General features: G+C 45.9%; 1 protein-coding gene across 1 annotated transcript in view; it reads left to right on the top strand.

Moving 5' to 3' along the window:
- The first annotated feature begins 699 nt into the window (after window positions 1-699).
- The window catches only part of slc25a26 (solute carrier family 25 member 26), a 53,588-nt gene continuing 26,455 nt past the window's right edge, over window positions 700-27,832 (top strand). Inside the window, exons 1-5 of the mRNA XM_084173112.1 lie at window positions 700-896; window positions 2,856-3,012; window positions 5,359-5,477; window positions 14,384-14,488; window positions 14,622-14,669. Coding sequence (XP_084029238.1) covers window positions 864-896; window positions 2,856-3,012; window positions 5,359-5,477; window positions 14,384-14,488; window positions 14,622-14,669 — 462 coding nt within the window. The 5' untranslated portion in view covers window positions 700-863. The remainder of the gene's footprint in view (window positions 897-2,855; window positions 3,013-5,358; window positions 5,478-14,383; window positions 14,489-14,621; window positions 14,670-27,832) is intronic.

The following is a 27,832-nucleotide window of genomic DNA, read 5'->3' as shown; positions in this document are numbered from 1 at the left end:
GGCTAAGGAAATGATATGGATGGTGGTGCGTTGATGGCAGGAGCAGTGAAACAGAGACACTAAGGGCATGCATCTATTCCATGTACAGAGGAAAGTTGGGGAGGGGAGGACAGCAGGAAGAGACAGAAGAGAGGAGGACATCTTTACGAGGCTAAGGGTGGACACAGCCGGTTGAATTAGACATTAGATGTGATAGGAAAGCATCCAACAGGAAGGTGTGATTACTGCCAGACAGTGAAGCATGTACTGATACAGTGTGGGCAGTGAAGGAAAGAGAAAGTCTGAGATCCAGTCAGTGGAGGCTGCTGAGGGGAGGACGGATCCTAATAATGGCTGGAATGGAGTTTAATGCAGTGAATGGAATGGTATCAAACACATGAAACCATGTATTTGATACCATTCCATTCACTGCCATTACGGCTATTATTATGAGTCGTCCTCCCCTCAGCAGCCTCCACTGGATCTAGTATGAGGGAGAAGGGGATACAGGAATTTAATTTAAAGAGCATCATTAGATACAGTCTTAAATATTTTGTTATATTTTTTAAGAGAAACGGGGCTGGCAGTTAGGATTTATAGTAGTTCCTCCCTGTCTCTGGTCCACACTCCAGTACAGTGGGTGGGGGTATTGCACCATAATGTTGGATGCCAACCGCCGATAAACTCCACCGAATAAGAGATTTCTGGTGCTCCTCCCGTGACTCATATTATGGACGTCACGCGGAAGTACATTCAACAAAGATGTCAGCGTCCTTGATAAGCAAATTTTGACTGCAGTGAAGTGTCAAACATGCTCCATAGTACTCATTCATACTCAGAACGGCGACGTGAAAGCTGACAATAGAAGACTTTGAACAGCTAACATGGAAAAAAGAGAATTCACTGCTTCGCTAGTGGTAATGTTTTAATTTCCTCCATCATGTAATGGTCTTCTTATTTTGCTTGCAAAATTGATTAAGCTAACTTGCAAGCAAGCAATTTGTCTGTATTTCGACTGATTTATCAGCCTAAACGATTTTGCATCATTGCCTAAACAAGTGCTCACGATAATGTTGCTTGCTAACTGTCACTAGTCTGATATCAAAGGTTTGGCTCACAATGAACTGTCACCCTCACTTGGAAGGTCAGGAATGGATTAGGAAGCATTGGCAACACCACTAACTTGTTGAAAGTTCTCAGCTACAACACCACTTGACCTATTCAAGTGTGTTATTTTATGCAGTGTTGTGTGTCATTCTGCAAGTGTGCTATATTATGGTAAAGATTGTCAGTGGTTATCATGAGTGAGTTTGATAAGGACCGTATGATCTGTCTCACCCATTCCCATAGTCAACATTGATAAACTTTTAGAGCCTTATTTCCTTTGCACCAATGCAAAGTGTGCACCTATTTCAGAAGGGAATATGACTAAGAAATACAACAGCCACTTCACCTCATTAGCTACTATGCTATTACAAAGCAAATACTAGGCTATGTAACAACAAAAGTTGTATACTGAGTAATTACTGTGTTACTACACAGGTATAAGAGCAACTTCATATAAAGTGCATTATGAACTTATTCCTAAATGTGTGTATTGTATGACCATCTGGGTTAGAATCTGAGTCGTCTGCAGACCACAGTACTGTGCTAGCCCGCTGAGCTAAAGTCTTGGAATTTGCTCAGGAAACGAATGCAAATCTCCAGGTCAGACAAGGTAACTCATCACAGGACTGTGGTCCACCAAATTACTTCCTTTACAGGTGTAAACGTTGCACTGGACCAAAGGGGTTGGACAGTATCCAGTACCCAAAGAGAATGTCATGGTGAGCTTATTGCTCAACCAGAATTATTTGAGTTAGTACCAGCATCATGGAACACATTCAGAATGGTCTCATTCCTAATTATTTCCAAATGGGGTAAAAGTAGGGAAAGACAATAAAAAGTAAAGTATCCAACTGTTCAAGGACATGTTTGTTATGTTGATGGCTCAGTATGGGAGCAAAAACAATGGCTCTTTGTTGAATTCATTATCACTGTGCTGTCAGAATACCCCTTAAGTCACTCAGAGGTGTGTGTGTGTGTGTGTGTGTGTGTGTGTGTGTGTGTGTGTGTGTGTGTGTGTGCGTGCGTGCGTGCGTGCGTGCGTGCGTGCGTGCGTGCGTGCGTGCGTGCGTGCGTGCGTGCGTGCGTGCGTGCGTGCGTGCGTGCGTGCGTGCGTGCGTGCGTGCGTGCGTGCGTGCGTGCGTGCGTGCGTGCGTGCGTGCGTGCGTGCGTGCGTGCGTGCGTGCGTGCGTGCGTGCGTGCGTGCGTGCGTGCGTGCGTGCGTGCGTGCGTGCGTGCGTGCGTGCGTGCGTGCGTGCGTGCGTGCGTGCGTGCGTGCGTGCGTGCGTGCGTGCGTGCGTGCGTGCGTGCGTGCGTGCGTGCGTGCGTGCGTGCGTGCGTGCGTGCGTGCGTGCGTGCGTGCGTGCGTGCGTGCGTGCGTGCGTGCGTGCGTGCGTGCGTGCGTGCGTGCGTGCGTGCGTGCGTGCGTGCGTGCGTGCGTGCGTGCGTGCGTGCGTGCGTGCGTGCGTGCGTGCGTGCGTGCGTGCGTGCGTGCGTGCGTGCGTGCGTGCGTGCGTGCGTGCGTGCGTGCGTGCGTGCGTGCGTGCGTGCGTGCGTGCGTGCACATTGCACGTGTATTAAAATGTTTATGTGAGTTGAGTTTCCCGGATGAGTGTTTGTCTCTGTGTGTAATCTCTCTCTGCTAGGCGGGGGGCTATGCAGTGTTTTTGAGTTGCCTGATGATGACTGTGTTTGTTCCCTACATGCTAGGTGGGGGGCTATGCAGTGTGTTTGAGTTGCCTGAAGAGTGTGTGTCTCTCCCTACATGCTAGGCGGGGGGCTGTGCTGGGATGTGTGTGGACCTCACCCTCTTCCCCCTGGACACTATTAAGACCAGACTGCAGAGCCAGCAGGGCTTCGCTAAGGCTGGGGGTTTCCGGGGCATCTATGCAGGGGTCCCATCTGCAGCCATCGGCTCGTTCCCCAATGGTGAGTCACTTATTATTAGTCTCTGGCACCACTAAGACCCCACAGAAAGACTACCTGTTGACACACCATAATAAAGCCTACCCATGGAGAGCATCTGATGGGCTAGTTTATTCATGTTTCAAGTGTAATTTATTCAAAGAACCGCTTAAATAAATAAATACATAAAAAAATATATAAATAAATGTTAGTGTTTTCCTTTTCCGACCAGCCTATGTTTGCCCACACTGTTGATTGATTAAATAATTTGAATAATAAAATGAGAGCAGCTCACAAACATATTAATGAGATAGGAAAGGCTATATACGGACACCACTGGTGCCCAAATTGATGACGTATGTCTCGCAGCTGAGAGTCGAGTGGAGACGGATGGATTCGGTTCAGTCAACCGTCCTGATGAGCCCGTCCTAACTAGCTAGTTTATGCTGGCTAGCTGGCAACAACAGCAGCATGGTGCTAGTTAAAACTTGTAAAATAATGTTATGTTTATTTTGATGGACAGGGAGAAATAACTAAACTTGTAGTATTGGTCACCATCTGGATGTCACCGTGACATGCTAATTAGCTAACGTTAAGACAATCCGGTGCGAATGACCAGTGCTTGCTGACCTGAGTTGCTTCCCACAGGGCAGCTGTATCACATGTCTCCGGCAGTAGCGAAGGTGGAAAAAAAAAAAATCATCCAACTTGACTTTATTTTGAGTAGTATAGCAGTCTACACGAAAAATAACTTGTAATATTGGTAGTAATCATGTCACCGTGATACAGTCTACTTCTCAATGGGCAGAGTTTGCGTTGCAAGCTGGCAACACAACAACACAGGGCACAGTGTCCTTCGCTCCTGCTTGCCGAGCACTGCTGTCCCATAAGGAGAGGAAAGGAGCGTTAGTATTAGTATTTATTAGGATCCCCATGCCAAGGCAGAAGCTAATCTTCCTAGGGTCCGAACAGGGTTAAAACAATTACATCACAACAAAACACAACAACAGTCTACATCATAAATAAAACAATGCGTCATACAAGATATTATTACATTATTACTGTAATATTACACATTTACAATATAAAATGTACAATAACACAACATTACATTGTGTGTGTGTGTGTGTTTGTGGAGTCCATGTGCTAGTGTGTGTGTGTGTTTTCACAGTCCGCGTTGTACCGTGAGGTGTTGTTTTATCAGTTTTTTAAAATCAGATTTTAGTGCTCGCTTGAGTTACTTGATGTGGAATAGAGTTGTAGTACTGTGTTTCCCAGAGTCAGTTCTGGACTTGGAGACTGTGAAGAGACCCCTGGTGGCATGTCTTGTGGGATATGTATGGGTGTCTGAGCTGTGTGTTAGCTGTTTGAACAGACAGTTCGGCGCTTTCAACATGTCAATACCTCTCACAAAGAAAAGTCGTGATACAGTCAATCTCTCCTCTACTTTGAGCCAGGAGAGATTGACATGCATGTTATTGATATTAGCCCTCTGTGTACATTTAAGGGCCAGCTGCTCTGTTCTGGGCTAACTGTAATTTGCCTTTGTTCTTCTTTGTGGCACTTGACCATATAACTGGGCAGTAGTCCAGGTGTGATACAATTAGGGCCTGTAGGACTTGTTTAGTTGATTGTGATGTCAAGAAAGCAGAGCAGCGCTTTATTACGGACAGACCTCACACCATTTTAGCTACCATTGCATCAGTATGTTTTGTCCATGAAGCTAGCTAGTGTAGCCAATATCAGGCCAGGGTGACAGTTAAAGCACATTTATTGTAGCTAGTGATTTTTGCCGAAAACGTACTACTAGGCTTACAGTATTAATGTCTAAATTAAAAAAAATAATACGAAATGATTCTGAACACTCTCCCAATTCCCAATTTCGACAGACAAGTCTCAAATTCTCGCTGAAGTTTCGAGCCACAAGCATAAACTAGCTAGCAGGGATTGGCTCATCAGTACGACTGACTGAAATGAATCCGTTCATCTCCACTCGACTCTCAGCTGCGCGACATACGTCATCAATTTGGGCACCAGGCGTGTCTGTATAGCCTCTCTCTCTCCTTCCCCAACTCTCTATCTCTCTCTCTCCCCACTTTTTCTCTCTCACGCTACCCACCCTCTCTCTCACTATCTTACTCTACTCACCCTCTCTCTCACTCTCTCACTCTCTCACTCTCTCCTCTCTCCTTCACTCCTTCTCCCCTCCCTCCAACCCTCTCTCTCTCTACCCTTCTTCCAACCCCTCACGCTTTCTCACTCTACCCACCCTGTCTCTCTCCATCTCCCTTGTCCGTAGTCAGTGTTATTAATTGCTGTATGCAGGTTGACTAATGGTTCCTAAACTGTGACGGTTCTGCTTGGTTTCAGCTGCTGCGTTCTTCGTCACTTATGAAAGCACAAAGTCCATGCTCGGAGCCCACGGAGTCCTCTCAGCCCCACAGATGGCACCTGTCACTCACATGCTTGGTGCCTCCCTGGGAGAAATAGTACGTCTCACATCTTCTTTTTCCTTCTGTCTTGATCTTTCTTTCTTTCTTTCTTTCTTTCTTTCTTTCTTTCTTTCTTTCTTTCTTTCTTTCTTTCTTTCTTTCTTTCTTTCTTTCTTTCTTTCTTTCTTTCTTTCTCTTGCATGCGTCACAGTCCAAATGCAGCATGCTTGTTTACTTAATTGCCTGAAAATTTCACAGACAAATATGTGCTGGGTTAGAATGTGATTTTGGCTGTGGGCCTCGGGCCCAGCTGGGTTACTTGGGGTCCTTGGGCGTCTTAGCATTTCTCCACCAGCTGGGTAAATAAGATCTCATTATTGGCTATTGACTTAGCTATTTTCCCCACGTGGCCCCAGACTCCCTCAATTTTGTCTGAGGATTTGGGCTTTAAAGCGATGAGGAGCGGCACAATTTCCTCTGTTGATCCAGTCCTAATCGCTCACTGCCAAGGAATCCGTCCCTTTGGGGCTCGCTGTTCACGTTGGCATGAGAGGAGGTTTCCCCTGTCTTCTCCTGCCTGGTGGTAGGAGTCTTCTCCTGCCTCCTACCACCACCTCCACCACCCCCACTAGTACTGGTCCTTAGTATTCATGGCTTTTGGATAGATGTCATTTCAAGTTTTACATGTATTGTGAAACACTGTTAGCATTTTCTGTTGTCTTTTTGTTCAGTCAACGGTGAGGTCAGTGCTGCTTTTAAACCTTAACCTGCTACCAGGGATTTGAGCACTTTAAAAGGGGAAGCCATGGTGCCCCGCTGCATTCTGGGTACACGTTACGTGATTCAAAGGAAGTAATCTCCCGGCTTACTCATAAAAGGCCTAACCCAGGGCAGCCCAGAGAGACACCGACAAGTAACAAAACATCTTCCAGATTACGCAACTGTTTCCACGTGTCATTCTGTCTTCTACCCACGATGCATATTTGGAGTTGATTACAGATGGAATATGTGGACACCCCTTCAAAACTATGTGGACACCTCTTCAAATTAGTGGATTCGGCTATTTCAGCCACACCCGTTGCTGACAGGTGTATAAAATCGAGAACACAGAACTGCAATCTCCATAGACAAATATTGGCAGTAGAATGGCCTTACTGAAGAGTCATAGGATGCCACCTTTCCAACAAGTCAGTTCGTAAAATTTGTAAGTGATGTTATTGTGAAGTGGAAATGTCTAGGAGCAACAACGGCTCAGCCGCAAAGTGGTAGGCCACACAAGCTCACAGAACAGGATTGCACAGAACAGGATCTCAGTTGCAACACTCACTACCGAGTTTCAAACTGCCTCTGGAAGCAACGTCAGCACGATAACTGTTCGTCGGGAGCTTCATGAAATGGGTTTCCATGGCCGAGCATCCGCACACAAGCCTAAGAGCACCATGCGCAATGCCAAGCCTCGGCTGGAGTGGTGTAAAGCTTGCCGCCATTGGACTCTGGAGCAGTGGAAACGCGTTCTCTGGAATGATGAACCACGCTTCACCATCTGGCAGTCCGACGGACGAATCTGGGTATGGCGGATGCCAGGAAAACGCTACCTGCACGAATGCATAGTGCCAACTGTAAAATTTGGTGGAGGAGGAATAATGGTCTGGGGCTGTTTTTCATGGTTCGGGCTAGGCCCCTTAGTTTCAGTGAAGGGAAATCTTAACGCTGCAGCGTACAATAACGTTCTAGACAATTCTGTGCTTCCATCTTTGTGGCAACAGTTTGGGGGAAGGCCCTTTCCTGTTTCAGCATGACAATGCCTCCGTGCACAAAGCGAGGTCCATACAGAAATGGTTTGTCGAGGTCAATGTGGAATGCCGACTGCGAGCCAGGCCTAATCGCCCAACATCAGTGCCCGACCTCACTAATGCTCTTGTGGCTGAATGGAAGCATGTCCCCGCAGCAATGTTCCAACATTTAGTGGAAAGCCTTCCCAGAAGAGTGTAGGCTGTTATAGCAGCAAAGGGGGAACCGACTCCATATTAATGCGCATGATTTTGGAATGAGATGGTCGGTGTCCACATACTTTGTCATGTAGTGTATCTCAGATCCCTAGATAATCATTGTATGAATTACAAAATTATAAACAAAAAATGCCTTGGACTTGAAGTCACTGCCCTAGATAGATGGAGGTGTTGAGAGGTTGAGTTAGAACTGAGGTGGTAATCCTTGTGACCTGTGCAGCGCAGGAGGTTGGTGGCACCTTAATTGGGGAGAACGGGCTCGGGGTAGTGACTGGAGCGGAGTCAGTGGAATGGTATCAAATACACATTTCCAGGTGTTTGATGCCATTCCATTTGCTCCGTTCCGGCCATTATTATGAGCCGTTCTCCCCTCAGCAGCCTCCACTGCTGTGCAGTCATCATTAAGGAGATAGTCAAATACACTGTATATCCCTGAGTTAAAGCCCTCAGCTTCAGCCTCTGTCTTAGAGTCCTGTCTCCACTTCCAAGTTTCAGTTTGAATAATTATTAGTCGTATGTACGGGATATGCATGGTATACATCGTCCAACGAAATGCTAACTTGCAGGTTTATTCTCGACAATGCAACAACATTAATAAATAATAAAAGATAAGAATACAAACATAAAGTAAATGGTAGTAGAATAGAACAATACATGTTAGCATAAGTATAATACAGGAAGGCACCATTTATATTCCAATATTTACATGTGTTTTGGGGGAAGGGGGGACTGGGGGGCAAGTGTTTGAATTGAGCAGTATTAGCATTAGTAAATAAGAGTCTGGTAGCAGCAGTTGTGATGTGTGTGTAGCATGAATATGTGTGTGTCTGTGTGGGTGTGTGCATGAGTGAGGGCATGTGTGCTAAGGTGCGGAGAATCAGAGTAGGTGGTCAGTTCAGTTCAAGTGTTCAGAAGTCTGATGGCTTGTAGATAGAAATTGTCTCTGAGCCTGTTGGTATCAGACCTCATGCTCCGATACCATTCTGCCCGACGATAAGGGAGAGAACAGCTTCGAGTAGATGTCCTGGATGGGTGGGAGCACAGTCCCTTGCGGTCGTGGTTGTAGCAATACCCGTACCAGGCCGTGATGCAACCGGTTAGGACGCTCTCAATGGTGCAGCGGGAGTATTTGGAAACTACCCAGGGTGGCCTGCCGAATTTCTTCAGCTGCCTTAGGAAGTAGAGACGCTTTTGCGCCCTCTTGACAAGAGTGGTGGTGGTGGTGTTGGTCCATGTCAAGTCCTCAGGGATGTGGATGCAGAGGAAGTTAAAACTCGTGACTCTCTCTACTGCAATCATCCAATCTGACAGGTCACCCTGTGCCCTAACACAGAGGGTATATATGAATCTTTGTATTTATATATATTTTTTTTTGATATATGGCTGCCTCAAATTCCTATTTTCTTCTTTAACTTCTCTTCTTGTACACAACATGATGAGAAGTAGAGCCTCAGGAGAGGTTTGCCAGAGGCTCTGTCAGACACACACACTCTGGCAGGTCATCAGGCCCCATCTTTGCCCATCTCCTGCGCCTCTCTTAACTTGCTGTGTGTGAATACAAATCAGGCCCACCTTGTCACCACCAAATGAAAACACCAGAATCCCATTATGTTCTTTTTCCCCCTTCTCCACATTACCTTAACCTTCCTTTACTTCTGTCTGTTGTCAGGCAGGCACAGAGCACAGATGCCAGTTAGATTCTTCCATTCTCTCTCATTCACTGTCTCTGCTTCGCTCTTTCACACTCTCTTTCACGCTCTCTCTCTCTTTCTCTCCCTCCCTCTCTTGATGATTCTCTGTCAGCAGCTGGCTGTAGGTATGGCCTCACAAACACCAGAAATGAGGTGTGATTTGGTGCTACACGCTAAAAATAAAACGTTCCTGGAGTATCCTTTAGGGGTTCTTCAAATTGAAACTGTGGGGGAACCCCTATAAGTTCTTCGAAGAACCCTTTAATGGATCCTCGAATAACCTTTTGAAGAACCTTTTGGGGTTCATTTTAACTACCCCCCCCTCCCCTATTATTATTATTATTATTATTATTATTAATAATAATAATAATAATATGCATAACAATAACACAATATTTTAGTTGTCAGTGTTTATTATGATTTTAGTGGCAAAGCAGGATAAAAAAATGGGTATATCCTCTGGTGTGTTGATGTTAATGTGTTGATGTTCTCCGTATCCATAGCCAGAATGATTTTGCAGTGCATGATGATCGAACAGGGTGTAGGGAGGGTGATGTCTAAATCCACATTTTTTAAAATTATACAGATGATTAACAAAACAAGACAGGATACATACCTTGGTTTTTGTGGTAAATGTGAATGAAAAAAACTGTTTTGATAATGGTTTTCATACTTATACCTTGTCCATAATGTAGAGGCCTATGGGATATTCAATGAAGGGGTAAGGGAGGAGGATGGTAAATGTGATCTGCATAACATACCAATACAAATTGACATACCTTTGTATGCCTCCTCGTCTGTATACCTGCAGACACAGACACAAAAGAGGGCAGTTCAGTCATCTGCACCCAATACAGCTAGCCTTCAACATATTCTTATAGCCTACATATTCTTACCTCTTTGTTGATTGATATCCATAGAATTTTGTAAATGTTCTGTTTTAGAAAGATTTGCACAAATATGAAAAGATAGATGGTATTGTAAAACAATATCAATTTAGAACACACAAGGGACTAACCTTACCTTAAATTGAGACCTTTACATTTTTCAGTTAAGTGCCTGCATCTGCTGTCCTTTCAAATTCAAATCCAAATGTTTCAGTTGGGCAGTTAGGTTTCTGCTAGAACCCACACCAACTAAGAAGGTTCCTCGATGAACCCCACCTCCTATGGGGTTCTTGGAAGAACCTTTTGGGGGAAATCTTCAGTGCCAAGAACCTTAAGGTTCTTCAAAGAACTTTGAGGATCTTAGAAGAATCCTGGTTGAACCCCTAATTTTTAGAGTGTAGTCAAACCCCAGGGGACTCCATTTTGTTTTGTTATGCCAACTGTGTGCAGGTTGGAACATTCTGGACTAGAGGCACACAATCAGGATTCAAGTTTTGTCAGGGACAATAACGATTTGCCACAGAAGATTTTTCTTTAGTTCAAGTGTTTCATCATCATAGGGGAATCGTGGGTGACCTCGTTCTCCAAGGTTTTTTGCAGATGACAACTCTCTATAGTCTACTTCTTGCAACCTTTCTAACAGAAAGATAAGAGGAAACAAATAAAGAAACAACCAAAGACAGAGAGGAGGAGGAGGAAGGAAAGTGAGAATAGGAGACAAGCCTCAGCTCCGTTGTTTTAGTGACTGTCCCTCCCATTTAGAATGGTGGAACTGATGGTGTCTGTCAGGGCTAGCAGGTTGTTATCCAACCATTATATCACATTTATCTTCATTCCCATTCGCCCGACACAGGCCCTGAAAGCTCATTTGTCAAGCGGAGGGAGCGGCTTTCTTGCATTTATAAACCCTGTCTTCTGGAGGATGTACTGTGTGACATGACAAGGGGGGCGGGGCGGGGTGGCAACTGGCAGCTACTTAACTTGGCACAGCCTGGAATAATCCATGCATCGCCTCCCTGAAGAGACGAGACGGCAGCATGTGATTTATTGGGTGTCTCAACTACAACTTTGTATCGCATCATCCTCATCTCTCCCTCCTCACCCCGCCTCAAATTGAGTTGTGCTCCAAATTGGATGTTTGATGAAAATGCACAGTGTCAGAGGGAGATTGGCTCAGCCATATCTAATATGACTATCCAGCCTGTGTCTGTTGATCGTCATGTGTAGAAATTGCCCATTGCCGTCTGTCACTGATGTGTTTCTGCAGGACTGCGACCCAGGAGCCTCCTCAGAGGTTCAAAAGAAAACAGATTTGCAGGATTTCAGAGCGAAGAGATGTAGTTGATGTTTATGCAGTTATTACGACCTGTAGGAGATGGATGTTCTGATAGAATTCTGACTTCCTGTGGGAAATACTGCTGGGCAGCTGAGGTGATCAGCGATGATCCGGAATGTTCTATTGGTTTTCTTCCTGATTCTGAAATAACTTCAGTGGCGACAGACAGTGTGTGTGGATTGCCATTGATGGTCTTATGAAAGTTAGACTGAAATGTGTGTTTGGGGATGGCTGAAGTGAGATTCTGGAAAAAGATAAGCTGCTCTCTAGGAACTACTGAACTACTTATCTCTTACACTGGTCAAATTGGTCACTGTGTTGGTCTGTGTTTACTGCAAACTCCCCAGTGCTGCAACATTTGCATTTTTAGATGGGCCTGTTTAGTTATTCCATCTGTTTTGAGTTATTTCATCCCACATCACATTTAGCCTGTCTCTCTCTGCTCATGCCTGAGGCTGCTCCATATGTGTGGATTCCACTCTGTTGCTTCAATGCCAGTTCTTTCTATGTTAGTAAGGCAGAGGGTTCTTTTAAAAGTGGCATTGCCAAAAACTTTGAACGACAAATGAATCAAAGTTGTCTTATCTGCTGTCTTGCCCATTGTCTCTAAGCCTTCTGTTCTTCTACCTGTGGCTCTGTGGCTCTGTGGCTCTCTTTGTCTGTCATGCAGACTGGCCACAGGAGCAGGATCGTAGGCAGGGGATTGACTGGCCATGAGCCGGTTGGAGGGAAGGAGGGAGGGAGGTAACGACTCAAGCCCTGGATTGATTTACCTGCATGCTGATTGGTGCGGTGAGCCTTCGTTAATTTCCCCTGTTCCTTCCAAAGCGTTTCCCCAGTGATTGAGTGTGGGCTCGTCGGTTGTTGTTTGGTGGCGTCGTGGAATTTGAAAGCCGTCGTCATTAGGATTTACAGCAGCATGCAGCCAAGCAGGGAGGCAAGCCAGAGGATACACAGGCTCAGATCAGACGCTGCCTCTAATTAACGCCACACACTCCAAATTGCTTGTAAATAAAGATGAATTGCGTAGGGAATGTAAAATACGCTGGCAGTGGATTTATCATACAATTAGCCTACCAGGCCAGTCTGTGGGATGTGGGGGGGTGGGGTGGGGGGGGGGGGGGGGTGAGGAGGGGGGACACGTCTGTCACACGCCCACACCCCTCCCTCTAAACGTGAGGTAACAACCCAGTCCCAGACAACCCAGTGGGGTACACCTAAATCTGCCTCCACCCTGCCCATCACTCATGGGTCTGGTCTCATTCACACACATGCTCCTAAAACCCTCCTCTGAAATGATCTGTTCAGAGGATGTACACTCACTCTCCCTTACTCTCCCCATAGCAGTCCTCAAATTACTCCCAAATAAACAATGTCCCTAATTTATTTGGTATAATCTGTGTCTCATTCCGCAGCCTGCCGTGAGCTGATGTGAGAGCGCCCGCCACCACTCCCATCCCCAGATTCAATTGTCAGGAATTACTTGTCATAGCCACTTTTCTTTCCATTTAGCAGCATAATTCTGATCCTTTGGAGAATTACGTGGGGAAACATGATATACAATGTATGATAAATGTTAACCCAGCCAAAGGAAGAGTAAATTAGATCTTGGAAGTGGATCCTGTCAGGTTGTATAGTGGACAGATGGCAGCTGGTGCTCTGTCTCACCACTGGGGGGCACTCTTGCACCATGCTTTGGGGGGAGAAAACTGTCCTTTGAAGACACAGAGAAAGGCTACACTCACATTTAGACACCTTTGCTATGTAGGTTCTGGAGCAGGGGTTTGTTTCTTGTTTGACAGAACATTTCAAAGTCAGAAGCATTGTCATTCTAACCTCAGATGAAGTGGAAACAGTTAGTTCTCCAGGACCTGTTAGAATTACATCATACCCACCTTCACCACATGCTGGTCTCCTGTACTTGGGTGACCTTGAAAATCATCTTAGACAAGTTGTCAGCTACTGGTCGCTCTCTATTCATTTCACTTGAACTGTAAAATGACTGGCTGTTCCCAGACAAATGGAATTCTCCATCTCTCAGTCACCAGTGGTCACCCTCTCTCTACTCTCCATCCCCCATGTGCAGTCAAAACATACATTACATGTAATGACCTGCTCTGGCAGAGGGGTGCAGTGGGGGTGAAAGAGGGGAATATAGAGAGATCTCCTAGCAGCTGGGCTGCATCCTGGCTAGACTGCCCGAGACCAGAGAGGGCTGACTGGGCTGAGAGCTGAGGATGGCCAAACCAGCATACCAGTAATCTCCATGGTTACACTGTCACCTCAGTGTCAGACTCCCCTTGCGGAGTGAGATTGCCGCTGCAACAGTAACGACAGCCATCTCGTGCCGGAGGGAGTCTGGTGCAGCGCAGGGGGCTCCTCACCTCCCTCGGTCTGGGAGATTGCTTCCCGTTACCGGTGCTCCCAGGTATTTCCGCTCTGCTGCAGCATTAATGGGAAATCAAGCGGAGCAGCCCAACCTTAAGGGAGCAGGAGGCAGCAGTCATAAATATTCATTATCTTGAGGAATTGTTTGCACTCCATATTTCTGTTGACATGGGGGCTGTGTAGGAATTTGTATGGGTGAGGTATGAAGGATGGTGGGGTGGAGGGCTATGTGTGTTTTGCAGAGAAGGACACAGATGGGCAATGAGGCGGTGACAGTGACCTTTTTACCTGCTGCTCAGGTGTCAATGTGATTAAGGGTTGAATTGTTAGTCACACAGGCCAGTGCTGGGGCATTAATTAGCTTACAGAAGCACTAGGCCTACACTAATAGAAACACCAGGTAGTCTACTCGCAGTATAATTGCTAGGTCATTTTCTGCTTGGCAACTGTGGCGTCTGGCAGCTTACTGTTTTACAGTTTTCTCTTTATCTAAAGCAAACAGGCTACATACAGTACAGGAGAATAGATAGCAACTGTATTTCTCATCTGTTGCCTTATCAGTTTGACTGTTTCACGAGTTTTAATGTTCTTTACACTTGTCAGCGTGTGTGATCTGTTCTGGGTGTTGTAATGTCCTATGTTCCTCCCCTAGGTGGCATGTCTGATCAGGGTGCCTACTGAGGTGGTGAAACAGAGGACTCAGGCCTCGCTGTCCTCCAACACCTACCAGGTGCTGCTGGCCACCCTCAGAGAGGAGGTAGGCCTACACCATGACCCATCAACACTACAATATTTGTTTTTCCATTCTTTCCATATGTTCCATGCATGTGTGTGTATCCAGACTGTGTGTGTGTGGTGTGTGTCTGAATACCTATCTTGTCTCTGTGCAGGGTGTCAGAGGCTTGTACAGGGGCTACAGGAGTACGGTACTCAGAGAGGTAGGTCTGGTCTCCCACACACACCCCTTCTACACTGACTCCACTAAAAGTACATCAAAGCTTTCTCATTGCATTAGCCTCTATCAAACATCATTGGCAGCTTCATGGACTCCTCTTGATCGTTTTTTGTCCCTCAAATGCTTTTGCAGGTGTACAAGTACACTTGTATGTATGCAGCCTGTAACATGTCAGGTAGTATACTTGTAGACTGAGACTATTCAGGATTGATTCATTCATTATAACTGTGTGGAAGACGGTTGTATTGTCTCCCATTATTCCTCTGAAAGCCTTCTAAATCCCTCTGGGCAGAGAGGGGAGTGGATGGAATCACTGAACTATTGGGTTTCATTTTGCACAATTACTTAACCGAGACCGGTTCCCTCTAATGGAATATCTTGATTAATTAAAGTAATTAGGGATGTTATAAATGCAAAACAAAACAAGGAGAAAAAAAGAAGGGATTGAACATTGAACCAGTCCCCTTGATGACGGCTCACCTTTGTAATGGAGCGACCAGTCTGCTCCCACTCTCTGATTCATTACCTGCTGGTTAATTGCAACTGCAGAGCATGATAATGTGTAATGGATTCAGGCACGCTGCACACCACAGGATTTTTTATTCTTTCTAATTTTCAATAGAATGAGAGAGAAACCACGAGAGGGGGGGAAGAGAAATTGTATGTGAGGGTGACAGTTGTTCTTCCCTCTCTGTTGTGGGTACTGTCCCTTACCGCTGTGCTAGCCTGTACTTATTTTCTGCCTCACTAAACCGATGTTATTCACGCAAATTCCATCTGGACAGTGAGGATAAAAAGGACAACAAGGCTCTGTGATTTCTCCAAGGGGCTGTGAATAAATGAATACATTTGGAGGCTGGCACCCAGCCTGTGTGCATACTAAGGGCCAGATGAAACGGGCGGGGAGTGGGGCAGAGGAGCGCGCAGGATCCTCCTCGCGATTGGCATTGACGTGCGGCAGGATGGTAATTCATTTTCTCATCCTGCTCGGCGACCCTGTCAAGATAACTTTGTTTATCCCGAGCAGCGCTCCCCCAGCACGGCCGCCTAATTTAGGTCCTCTCCATGATGTATATTCATTAAGGATCCTTCAGAAGTGATTTCTGATGGCAGAGATATCACAGGTTACTGTAGGAGGCCGGAGGGAGTGTGGCTGTGGCCAGGACGAGGGGTTAGAGCAGTAGGTAGTGGTGGAGGACTGATTCACAGCTGACATGATAATGTTAGGTAGCACATTCATCTCTTAATGTATTTATCTCTTCAGATCTATAGTTTCCTAAATTAACTATGACATTGTTTATCTTTGTAAAGCTGATGTAGGATTTAAGTTTCAGACAGATGATCCAGTATGAAATACCCAAGGCCAGGGGTACTCAACTCTTACCGTACGAGGTCCGGAGCCTGCTGGGTTTCTGTTCTACCTGATAATTAATTGCACCCACCTGGTGTCCCAGGTCTAAATCAGTCCCTGATTAGAGGGGAACAATGAAAAAATGCAGTGGAACTGGCTTCGAGGTCCAGAGTTGAGTTTGAGGGCCCTAGGCCTAAATGAGAAATGCATAAATGCAAGCAAAGTGATTTTGCTTTGTCTGTGCCAAAAGAAAGCACTTAAATCCAAAGACATGTTCTGGGGAATAATTAGTTTGGATTCATTTACATTTAGTCATTTCCTATGCACTAGGCTGTTAGTTGCATTTGTTGTCCATTTAGATCATTATAAAGCCCAGTAAATCACCACCATCAGAATTATGTAAATGCTTAACATTTCATTAACATTTTACATTTTAGTCATTTAGCAGACGCTCTTATCCAGAGCGACTTACAGTTAGTGAGTGCATACATTACATGTTTTTTTTTTTTGTGGTTATTATTCTTTTTTAATACTGGCCCCCCGTGGGAAATGAACCCACAATCCTGGCGTTGCAAACGCCATGCTCTACCAACTGAGCTACATCCCTGCCGGCCATTCCCTCCCCTACCCTGGACGACGCTGGGCCAATTGTGCGCCGCCCCATGGGTCTCCCGGTCACGGCCGGCTACGACAAAGCCTGGATTCAAACCAGGATCTCTAGTGGCACAGCTAGCACTGCAATGCAGTGCCTTAGACCACTGCGCCACTCGGGAGTACATTAAGGCCTTGCTTAGGTCTTTTGTTTATGTACTTTGGCATGTTCCCAGTTTGGGTGGGTTATGGTACGTTCTCTCGCCTCACCAGCTTTTCAGTGTATTGCTCTTGTTCACCACTAGAGCGCAGAAGAAGCTAATTCCACTCAGAATCCTATGTTCTGCCCTCGCCTTCCTCTCCTCTCCAAACTGGCGTTATGACATTTATGAGCACCAATCACCCTGATGATATTGATAGACTTTTTTCTGCATGACAATAGTGAAAATGTTTGATTGAGAGCCCTTATACTCTGGCCTCAAACATAAGAATTTATCTTGGAGTTGAGCTAGACTGCTTCAATTATTTTTTCAGTAATGAACTTCAATTATGTTATTTGATAGTTATTTGCTAGTTTGCGTTGAGGAGGGCTGTGTAAGTGAAGCAGACAGTCATTGCTCTCACAAGGTGGAATGATGGAGCTGCATTATCCTCTCTAGCCCTCAAGCACAACTCAGTACTCCTATCACTCTCTCTCTCTCTCTCTCTCTGTCTCTCTATGTCTCTCTCTTCCCCCTCTTTCTCTCCCTCTCTCTCACCCAACTGTGGGCTCTTCTTGTCTCCCAGGGAGTTGCTGTAGGAGAGAAAGCGTGACAGAGAGTGAGAAAGAGTGAGCGACTTGTCTTCGGTGCGTCTGTTTGACAGGAACAAAAGCTTGATGATTTATGTGTCCCCGGTCCTCCTCCCAATAACACGGCTGGAACAGCCGTCTGGAGCACTGAACTGAAAGACAACCTTCATTCTCTCTCTCTCTCTCTCTCTCAACCTTCATTCTCTCTCTCTCTCTCTCTCTCTCTCTCTCTCTCTCTCTCTCTCTCTCTCTCTCTCTCTCTCTCTCTCTCTCTGTCTCTCTCTCTCTCTCTCTCTCTCTCTCTCTCTCTCTCTCTCTCTCTCTCTCTCTCTCTCTCTCTTTCTCTCTTTCTTTCTTTCTTTCTTTCTTTCTTTCTTTCTTTCTTTCTTTCTTTCTTTCTTTCTTTCTTTCTTTCTTTCTTTCTTTCTTTCTTTCTTTCTTTCTTTCTTTCTTTCTTTCTTTCTTTCTTTCTTTCTTTCTTTCTTTCTTTCTTTCTTTCTTTCTTCCCCCCCCCCCCCTCAGCAGACAGGAGCTGGCAGCCAGCTCAGGAAGAGAACACAGTCTTACCAAACACATCGCTCTCTCCTGGGCTGAGACTCCAGAATGACTTGCTCTCCCTTGGGGCATATCTCTCTCTTAAAGCACTCATATGTAACTATAAATTCTCACCAAAGTAAATACACTTTAACTGCACAGGTAAAAGGCCATCTTTGACTATATAAATTAACTCCTCTCTGTTCTCCTTTCCCTCTCGCTCAAGCACTCTCTCCTTTTCTCCCTCAAACACTGTTGACATGAGGTCCTGTGGCCCAGGTCTAACCCCACGCCCAATTTGTTTGAATTGCTCTGTTGTTTACCTTCCTTCTCTGCCTCAGTCACAGTGGAAAGTGTGTGTGTGTGTTCTGATGCATGTGTGCAAGCGTGCATGTCTGATTTGGTACACCAATAATGGTCTTATACACTGAGTATACAAAACATTAAGAACATCTGCTCTTTCCATGACAGACTATCCAGGTGAAAGCTATGATCCCTTATTGATGTCACTTGTTAAATCCACTTCAAGCAGTGTAGATGAAGGGTAGGAGACAGGTTCAAGGATTGTTAAGCCTTGAGACAACTGAGACATGGATTGTGTATGTGTGCCATTCAGAGGGTGAATTGGCAAGACAAAATATGTAAGTGCCTTTGAACGGGGTATGGTAGTAGGTGCCAGGCGCACCGGTTTGAGTGTGTCAAGAACTGCAACAGTGCTGTGTTTTTCACGCTCAACAGTTTCCCGTGTGTATCAAGAATGGTCCACCACCCAAAGGACATCCAGCCAACTTGACACAACTGTGGGAAGCATTGGAGTCAACATGGGCCAGCATCCCTGTGGAATGCTTTCGACACCTTGTAGAGTCCATGTCCCGACGAATTGAGGCTGTTATGAGGGCAAAAGGGGCAAAAGAAACCGTTCCAGACGGTTTCTATTCCACAAGTTACCACCGGATATGACGTTAAAATGCCTATTTACTCTTCCATCGCACTGTGCAATCCACTGTCTCATCAGCCCAGCCAGGCAATTTCTAAACATTATATAAAAAGCGTCTAGACATTATCTCCCATTTCTTTTACATTTTAGTCATTTAGCAGACACTCTTATCCAGAGCGACTTACACGAGCAATTAGGGTTAAGTGCCTTGCTCAAGGGCACATCGACAGATTTTTCACCTAGTCGGCTCGGGGATTAGAACCAGCGACCTTTCGGTTACTGGCACTACGCTCTTAACCACTAAGCTACCTGCCGCCCTTTTAGACTAGCGTTTGGTTTTCAACAGTAGAGATTTGTATAAACCTTGCAGTCTGTCTCTCCGACATTTGCAACATTGTTTCAATATTGAAATTCGATCTCCAGTTGTCCCAGAGTAATGAACGTGTCGGGATGAGACAGACAGGCAGACAGCTTTTCTCAGCCAGTCAAAATCATGAATCAGCATAATTTGTATGGATATATACAAAGACATTTCAATAGAAAAACAGGTCAAACAAAACGAAATGCAGCTAGTTTGCTGTCTTTACAGTTTCAGTTTGAAGTGATTGTGTTAGCTGTGTAGTTGGCTAGCTCCTCTGAACAGTGTCCTGGCGAGAGAGCAAATGTTTTATGCCAGGCGAAATCGCGCATCATTAGCTCATTGTTATGGATGTATCCAAATAAATGTCACTAGAGCACTAGAACAGCTTTAGCAAATGCAGCCACTTTGCTGTTATTCTGGCTGCACTGTTTGACTGTGAGTTAGCCGTATTTGGCTAGCTAGCAAGCAAGGGATAAGAACTGGCAACGGAACATTTAGAACGAACGACTGGATCTAGAACAAAGATATAGAACAAAAAGACTTCATGACTGGGTCGCATCTCTGGCAACCTAACTGATATAATGAATGACCTGCCAGCTTGGGTAGCAAGTAGCAACCCTAGATTTGTGTCGGGACAATATCTCATGGAAGGATGAAATAGTATGAATACATTCATCAAAATCATTATTTGAATATGTCGGTAACCCGTTGTATAAAAGTGATAATGCCCTCGAAGCCAGTGTTTGGAGGATATATTGGCACGACTTCGTCTTGGGCCTAACAACACCCGTGCCAATATATCCTCCAAACACCGGCTTCTCTGGCATTCTCACTTAAACAACCTCATCTGACTCGCACAGATGGAGAGAGGGAAAATCAAAATGGAAGATTTACTCTGCATGTGTGACGGAATAGAGGCTTCCTCCCTCCCTCTCTCTGACCTGGACACATGGGCACAGTCTGTTGTTTAATACTGGGTTGGACTGTATATCTCGTCCAGGGTTACCCTCACTAACATCAATATCTACACAAAATACTCCTCAAATACCCCCAAACAAAAAGGGAGATGAGACTGGTACACATGTAAGTGCGGGTAAATGTAACTGGGTGTTGTTTAGAAGATGGAATCCTATGGATTCACATCTGCTTCTGCATTGCTCTGTTTATTCACATAATGGGATCAGTGAGTAGCAGGGAGGCCTGGCAGATATAATGGGCCCTGTTGACCTTTGTGTGTTTGACCTTTGGCCTGACCTGTTCGTGTGTGTAGAGGTCCGTGTAGTGTGTGTGTGTGGGGGACGGAGACAAAGGTGGAGAGCGAGCAAGAGAGGGAGGGAGGGAGAATATAAAAAGAAGAGGTGTGTGTGTGGGGTGAGGTATCTGGTGTCGGCACATATTTGGAGCTGGTTTTGGCCGTGCAGACAGGCTGAGGGAGAGGAGACACAGCTGTTGTATGCTGCTCCTACCAGGCAGGAAGGAACCAACCTTCAAACTACAACCTCCTCGTTTCCCTTAGAACCACTACCCTGCTGGGACCAGCTCCATCTGATAATCCACCCCCCACTGGAGCAGTTAGCCTGATCTAACTCACCGTCACCACCTAGATTAGCACCCCCCGTTTATACTCCACGAACCATGTGTACTGACATATTTGTTGAGGGAGTAGACATGAAGCTATCCATGTTGAAAGAGCATCAGAAACCACACATGCCAGTAGCCCTATAGCACTAAGTAGGCCAATAGAATGAGATCAGAAACATAATAAAAAGGCATCATTAGATAAATCATAGAATGGAATTGCAAAGTTACAATGATGGAATTTGCAAAAACGTGTCCCTCACTGACTTACTCATATTCTGAACTCAACTTTGAGTGACTCAACTATTAGTACGCACGTCATTGGTTTAGCTTGTTGTAGTAGCCTACACATTGGGATGGCCTTGCACATAGCCTAACTCGTTTAACAGACTCAAGTCAGTGCTAAACTGTTTGATCGTTTTCTGTGTCATGAACATGAAGTCCTCCCTGTCAGTGGATGTGGTTTATAACATGACCACACACATCATGATACAGACACATGCCCCGCCACTCAGTCTACATGACGTTGTAGAGACTAGTTTACTGTGTCTGTCTCTGTCAGAACCCTCACATTGGCCTTGTTTTGCCTTGGTTGGAGATGAGAGTTTATGATACATGTTTATGTAGGCTCTCCCTCTCTTTTTGTCATTAATCTCTCTCTGGTTGATGTGTTTGGCAGGACTATGTGTGCTGTGCTCTCCCCTCACACACACGCACGTATGCACACACTCCCCTCACACACACGCACGTATGCACACACTCCCCTCATACACACTCCCAGTGGGATGCAGTTTGGCAGGTGCTTCTCGACAGCTCCTGGTGTATATCTGAGAACAAGCCTGGTGGCCTCCGCTAGAACAACAAGCAGAGGTACTGATGACAAATGGACTTGGATGAAGAGGTGGACTCTGGATGAGTACATAGGCAGGATGGAGATAGACAGACAGACAGACAGACAGACACCCACGTACAGGGCCCAGGGTCTTATCCTTGGTCTTATCCTTGGCTGGGGGACAGGACACGGCTGTGTTCAGCTGGATGAGAAGAGGAGCATGATGATCCATAGGAGGGACCCATGCATCATATACAGTATCTCATGGTGTTGTGTGTCTATGCTGCAGAGTATTCCCCAGTACAACCACAGTGCTCCATCAGGAAAGTGATTCATAAAGCAGTCCCGGGCTGGGTCAGGGCCTGTCATATGTGTTTGTGTGCGTGTGTTGATATGATACACTGAGGGGCTGGGGCAGCTTCAGTATCAGCAGGGTTAGTGTATTATGTGGGATGATTGAGTGAAGACTGACTTGATCAATGTTTCTGTCCTTATAGAGGGGTACTTTATGTGCAGGATAACCAAACAATAATTAATTTGTATATCTATTGCATCACTGCTGTAGTTATGTGCATCAGCAGTGTTTGTGTTATTGAATTTTGACATTCAAAGATGACAGTTGTATTTTTACTTTAAATCTACATTAGCCTACGGGCAATTCCACTCTAACAGAATTATGCTGAGACAAAAACCAATGATTGCAAAGTTAAACAAACCATACAAGTCTATGCAAAAGGACTACTTTTAACTAATTGTAGTGAACATTTTGTAAAAACACATTTACTTGAACAACAGTGCAGATGCAAAGTTTGGTAACAGAATGATCTGCATAGTTCTTCAAGTAAATGTGTACAAAAATAGTTGGATGGTTTGTTTAACTTTGCCATCATTCTGTTACCGTGGAATTGCCCCTATGCTAGTGTGTCATACTACCCACTCTGATGGGTATTAAACCCAAACCAAAGTGACCAGAAGAGAATGCAGTGATTACAGCTTTTCACACATGTATGATTATTGGCCAGAATGGATTGATTTCCCAGGCCTCTGACCTATCAGAGAAGCAGCAGGGACACCTGAGCTGGATGTCAGTGTGCACCAGAGCCAGGCCTGTTGACCGAAGGGACTCTGTCTGTAGCAGACACACGTGTACACAGGAAGCACAGATTCACAACCAATACCACTCTGACAGGGTTATTACAGCTGTATATCTATCTTCCAGGGCTAGGAGACTGTTATGTTTGACAGCGTTGTGGTGTTGTTTTTCCTGGTTTCCCTTAGTGTCAACTGTACTGTGAGCGTAGTTTTGGTGTCAGGGTCAGTGGTGTGGACATGACCAACATGGCTGCCGTTAGCGATCGGTAACGAGCGTATGTGTCTCCAGGTCTGGGGGCTATGTTTTCTTCCCACAATGTTCTGCATGTTTGCCTCAATCCGAGCAGAATACGATCCGGGCCCCACAGCGAGGCGGAGCATAAATACATATCTGTATCACTGTAGAGACTTTGGGAGGGAGCACCCTGTAATTAGAGGTTAACCTCACACTTGTTTAACAGCGTAACCACTCTTTCAGGAGGGGAAACTGCTTAGCTACATCACACTCTCCTCCCTCTCCACCCGGCTTGCTCTCATCCCTCTCATCACATGGCCATCTAGTTCAATTTAAGCCAATTCAGGTATTGAATTGAATGTCGTATTAATTAACAGTGTTCTAGCCTGGTCACTTTTAAATGGGAATGTTCTCTGTGGATTTGAAAATGAATAACATAGAATAACCAAATCTATAATATTTGTATGAAATTATTTTCTGGAAGTAAGCTCCTGTATTTTTTAAGCATATATGTGTAGCCTAGTTGTTCCCTGGAGGCTATAGTACTGGGATGTCGGCCAGATGAGAGCCCTGGCCCTGTAGGACCCCTGCAGCCTGGCCCTGGCCTGGGAGAGCAGAGCTCTGCTGACACGTCTGTTTAGTTTAGCTCAGCTAAGAGCTCCGCTAACAGCTAACCCCCCACTGGAAACATCTGGACCAGCCCAGAGAGGTCAGGGGTCAGACGATGATGTCACTGCGTCATGTCGAATGGAGAATAAAAAAATACAACATTGACTATGTAAGTAACACCGCCATTCTCACCCCACCCCACCCCGCTGGCTGTGGAACAGGTGAAAGGCTGAGGGGTGCCTCCAGCTGCTTCACTGGAGCGTTCATAGAGTACTGTAACGTTGTAGCTAGGCTAATTGAGCATCTTGTTCATTACTGAAAGGTAAATGATTGCTTTATCTATCCAGTCAGTGACTGCATCATGCGGTTTGTTTCTGAGGAGTTCTGTACAGTCTTGTTGAGGAGTGATCAGGTCCATACATGGGAGTGTTGGCTTCTCTTCTCTTCTCCAGCAATGTGTCTGACCCAGTCATTGTGTTCATACTGTCACTGCCAATCAGACCCCAGTTCTCCTTCTGAGGCTCTGCTATTCCCATCTGTACTGAGCTTATCAGAATCCCAGCTGATGAGAGAGAGAGAGAGAGAGAGAGAGAGAGAGACTCCCATAGTGCACAGTGTTTTTGGGGGATGCACCAAGCCCGAAGGCTCTCACTTCCAGGGCTAGGAGTGCCTTGCCAAGGTATTCACCCCCCTTGGCATTTTTCCTATTTTGTTGCCTTACAACCTCAAATTAGAATGGATTTGTGGGGGGTTTGTATCATTTCATTTACACAACATGCCTACCACTTTGAAGATGCAAAATATTTTTTATTGTGAAACAAACAAGAAATAACACAGAAAACTTGAGCGTGCATTACTATTCACCCCCCCCCCCCCAAAGTCAATACTTTGTAGAGCCACATTTTGCAGCAATTACATCTGCAAGTCTCTTGGGGTATGTCTATATAAACTTGGCACATCTAGCCAGTGGGATTTCTGCCCATTCTTCAAGGCAAAACTGCTCCAGCTCCTTCAAGTTGGATGGGTTCCGCTGGTGTACAGCAATCTTTAAGTCATACCACAGATTCTCAATTGGATTGAGGTCTGGGCTTTGACTAGGCCATTCCAAGACATTTAAATGTTTCCCCTTAAACCACTCAAGTGTTGCTTTAGCGCTATGCTTAGGGTCATTGTCCTGCTGGAAGGTGAACCTCCGTCCCAGTCTCAAATCTCTGGAAGACTGAAACAGGTTTCCCTCAAGAATTTCCCTGTATTTAGCGGCATCCATCATTCCTTGAATTCTGACCAGCTTCCCAGTCCCTGCCGATGAAAAACATCCCCACAGCATGATGCTGCCACCACCATGCTTCACTATGGGGATGGTGTTCTCGGGGTGATGAGAGGTGTTGGGTTTGCGCCAGACATCGCATTTTCCTTGATGGCCAAAAAGCTCAATTTTAGTCTCATCTGACCAGAGTACCTTCTTCCATATGTTTGGGGAGTCTCCCACATGCCTTTTGGTGAACACCAAACGTGTTTGCATATTTTTTTCTTTAAGCAATTGCTTTTTTCTGGCCACTCTTCCGTAAAGCCCAGCTCTGTGGAGTGTACGGCTTAAAGTGGTCCTATGGACAGATACTCCAATCTCCGCTGTGGAGCTTTGCAGCTCCTTCTGGTTATCTTTGGTCTCTTTGTTGCCTCTCTGATTAATGGCCTCCTTGCCTGGTCCGTGAGTTTTGGTGGGCGGCCCTCTCTTGGCAGGTTTGTTGTGGTGCCATATTCTTTAAAAAAAATTATAATGGATTTGATGGTGCTCCGTGGGATGTTCAAAGTTTCAGATATTTTTTTTTATAACCCAACCCTGATCTGTACTTCTCCACAACTTTGTCCCTGACCTGTTTGGAGAGATCCTTGGTCTTCATGGTGCCGCTTGCTTGGTGGTGCCCCTTGCTTAGTGGTGTTGCAGACTCTGGGGCCTTTCAGAACAGGTGTATATATACTGAGATCATGTGATAGATCATGTGACACTTAGATTGCACACAGGTGGACTTTATTTAACTAATTATGTGACTTCTGAAGGTAATTGGTTGCACCAGATCTTATTTAGGGGCTTCATAGCAAAGGGGGTGAATACATATGCACGCACCACTTTTCAGTTATTTATTTTTTATAGTTTTTTGAAACAAGTAATTTTTTTCATTCCACTTCACCAATTTGGACTATTTTGTGTATGTCCATTACATGAAATCCAAATAAAAATCCATTTAAATTACAGGTTGTAATGCAACAAAATAGGAAAAACACCAAGGGGGATGAATACTTTTGCAAGGCACTGTGTGTGTAGAGCTGGCAGAGGTGAAAGTACTTGTTCTATTGGACTGATCTTAATCTACTGTAATACTTTGATGTTGCTCCCTGGCCCCGCACTTCAGTGTCCCTCTACCTGGCACGTCTCCCCTCTATCCCCTATCTCCTCACCCAGCTCTCCTCTCCCATTTACATTTACGTCATTTAGCAGACGCTCTTATCCAGAGCGACTTACAAATTGGTGCATTCACCTTATAGCCAGTGGGATAACCACTTTACAATTTACAAAAAAAATTTGGGGGGGTAGAAGGATTACTTTATCCTATCCCAGGTATTCCTTAAAGAGGTGGGGTTTCAAATGTCTCCGGAAGGTGGTGAGTGACTCCGCTGTCCTGGCGTCGTGAGGGAGTTTGTTCCACCATTGGAGTGCCAGAGCAGCGAACAGTTTTGACTGGGCTGAGCGGGAACTGTGCTTCCGCAGAGGTAGGGGAGCCAGCAGGCCAGAGGTGGATGAACGCAATGCCCTCGTTTGGGTGTAGGGACTGATCAGAGCCTGAAGGTACGGAGGTGCCGTTCCCCTCACAGCTCCGTAGGCAAGCACCATGGTCTTGTAGCAGATGTGAGCTTCAACTGGAAGCCAGTGGAGTGTGCGGAGGAGCGGGGTGACGTGAGAGAACTTGGGAAGGTTGAACACCAGACGGGCTGCGGCATTCTGGATGAGTTGTAGGGGTTTAATGGCACAGGCAGGGAGCCCAGCCAACAACGAGTTGCAGTAATCCAGACGGGAGATGACAAGTGCCTGGATTAGGACCTGTGCCGCTTCCTGTGTAAGGCAGGGTCGTACTCTCCGAATGTTGTAGAGCATGAACCTACAGGATCGGGTCACCGCCTTGATGTTAGCGTAGTACGACAGGGTGTTGTCCAGGGTCACGCCAAGGGTCTTTGCACTCTGGGAGGAGGACACAACGGAGTTGTCAACCGTGATGGCGAGATCATGGAACGGGCAGTCCTTCCCCGGGAGGAAGAGCAACTCCGTCTTGCCAAGGTTCAGCTTGAGGTGGTGATCCGTCATCCACACTGATATGTCTGCCAGACATGCAGAGATGCGATTCGCCACCTGGTTATCAGAAGGGGGAAAGGAGAAGATTAGTTGTGTGTCATCTGCGTAGCAATGATAGGAGAGGCCATGTGAGGATATGACAGAGCCAAGTGACTTGGTGTACAGCGAGAATAGGAGAGGGCCTAGAACTGAGCCCTGGGGGACACCAGTGGTGAGAGCATGTGGTGCGGAGACAGCTTCTCGCCACGCCACTTGGTAGGAGCGACCGGTCAGGTAGGACGCAATCCAAGAGTGAGCCGCGCCGGAGATGCCCAGCTCGGAGAGGGTGGAGAGGAGGATCTGATGGTTCACAGTATCAAGAGAGTTAGCTTTAGCAGTGCGGAGAGCCTCCGTGACACAGAGAAGAGCAGTCTCAGTTGAATGACCAGTCTTGAAACCTGACTGGTTTGGATCAAGAAGGTCATTCTGAGAGAGATAGCAAGAGAGTTGGCTAAAGACGGCACGCTCAATAGTTTTGGAGAGAAAAGAAAGAAGGGATACTGGTCTGTAGTTGTTGACATCAGAGGGATCGAGTGTTGTTTTTTTGAGATGGGGTGCAACTCTCGCTCTCTTGAAGACAGAAGGGACATAGCCAGCGGTCAAGGATGAGTTGATCAGCGAGGTGAGGTAAGGGAGAAGGTCACCGGAGATGGTCTGGAGAAGAGAGGAGGGGATAGGGTCAAGCGGGCAGGCTGTTGGGCGGCCGGCCGTCACAAGTCGCAAGATTTTATCTGGAGAGAGAGGGGAGAAAGAAGTCAAAGCATAGGGTAGGGAGCAGTGTCATTTGACTTAACAAACGAGGATCGGATGTCGTCAACCTTCTTTTCAAAATGGTTGACGAAGTCATCCAC

The sequence above is a fragment of the Coregonus lavaretus genome (genome assembly GCF_964263955.1).
Source record: "Coregonus lavaretus genome assembly, chromosome: 12".
Taxonomy (NCBI): Eukaryota; Metazoa; Chordata; class Actinopteri; order Salmoniformes; family Salmonidae; genus Coregonus; species Coregonus lavaretus.
This window is presented reverse-complemented; position numbering and strand designations above follow the sequence as displayed.